Source organism: Sinocyclocheilus anshuiensis, unplaced genomic scaffold (assembly GCF_001515605.1).
Source record: "Sinocyclocheilus anshuiensis isolate Anshui unplaced genomic scaffold, SAMN03320099.WGS_v1.1 scaffold1421, whole genome shotgun sequence".
In the NCBI taxonomy this organism is placed as follows: domain Eukaryota; kingdom Metazoa; phylum Chordata; class Actinopteri; order Cypriniformes; family Cyprinidae; genus Sinocyclocheilus; species Sinocyclocheilus anshuiensis.
Genome location: NW_015548279.1, coordinates 528,943 through 529,862, shown reverse-complemented (window position 1 = coordinate 529,862; position 920 = coordinate 528,943). Strand labels below are relative to the sequence as shown.

Sequence of the window (920 nt, the reverse complement as noted above, 5' to 3'; positions counted from 1 at the left end):
TGTGTATATATATATATATATTAGGGCTGCAAAATGATTAATCGCTTTCAAAATATAAATTTGTTTACATACTATATGTGTGTGTACTGTGTGTATTTATTATGTATATATAAATACACTCAAATATGTATATATTTAAAAAACATTTGTATGTATATTTATACTTGTATATAATTTATATTATATATAAATATTTTAGATCTAAATCTAACACATTTTTCCTTAATACATACATGTGTGTAATTTTTATATACATAATAAATATACACAGTACACACATAGTATGTAAACAAACTTTTATTTTGAATGTGATTAATATATATTAAATAACCAAAAAACGAAAAAAAAAAAAAGCAAAATGCATGTATTTTTGATCTGCACAGTTGTTTAAATCTTTTTTTTTTTACCATCATTTTAGCATTTATACAACTGCCACAGCGAAATAACACAGAAAAAGTTGGGGTTTTTTCACACTAAAATCAGGTTAACACATATTGTTTAAGTTTTGTGTTTATACTATTGAGCATTTAAATATTTAAAATTGTACCCCATTCACTTAAACTTCATTTTTGAGGTAATCAACATTATGCCACACATGTACAAAACATGGACACTTGAATATTTGTCAGGAAATAAAGTCATATAGCTCATACAGTGAATAAATCGTGACAGAATTTATGCCTTTAACCTGTGCTGACGCTGGAGTATCAGTTTGAGTAGTTTAGAATCTTACCCATCAGCTCTTTGACTTTGTGTTTGTTGACGAGAGTCTGCAGAGCAGACAGCAGTGAGGCGTCACGGGCCAGTGCTGCCCAGCGCTGCAGGAGCCTGAGGACTTCAGAGCACAATAGCTTCTGTGGGTGCAGTGTCAGCCAGCCGGCCTCCTTGTGAGCATTCAGAGCTGTCCCACAATGCAACAG

At 31.4% G+C, this 920-nt stretch overlaps 1 protein-coding gene across 1 annotated transcript in view; it reads right to left on the bottom strand.

Annotated features, from left to right (window-relative positions):
* Positions 1 to 920, bottom strand: part of urb1 (URB1 ribosome biogenesis homolog) — a 51,816-nt gene that overhangs the window by 2,992 nt on the left and 47,904 nt on the right. The window contains exon 40 of the mRNA XM_016443415.1: positions 734 to 920. This exon is cut by the window's right edge and continues 19 nt beyond it. Coding sequence (XP_016298901.1) covers positions 734 to 920 — 187 coding nt within the window. The remainder of the gene's footprint in view (positions 1 to 733) is intronic.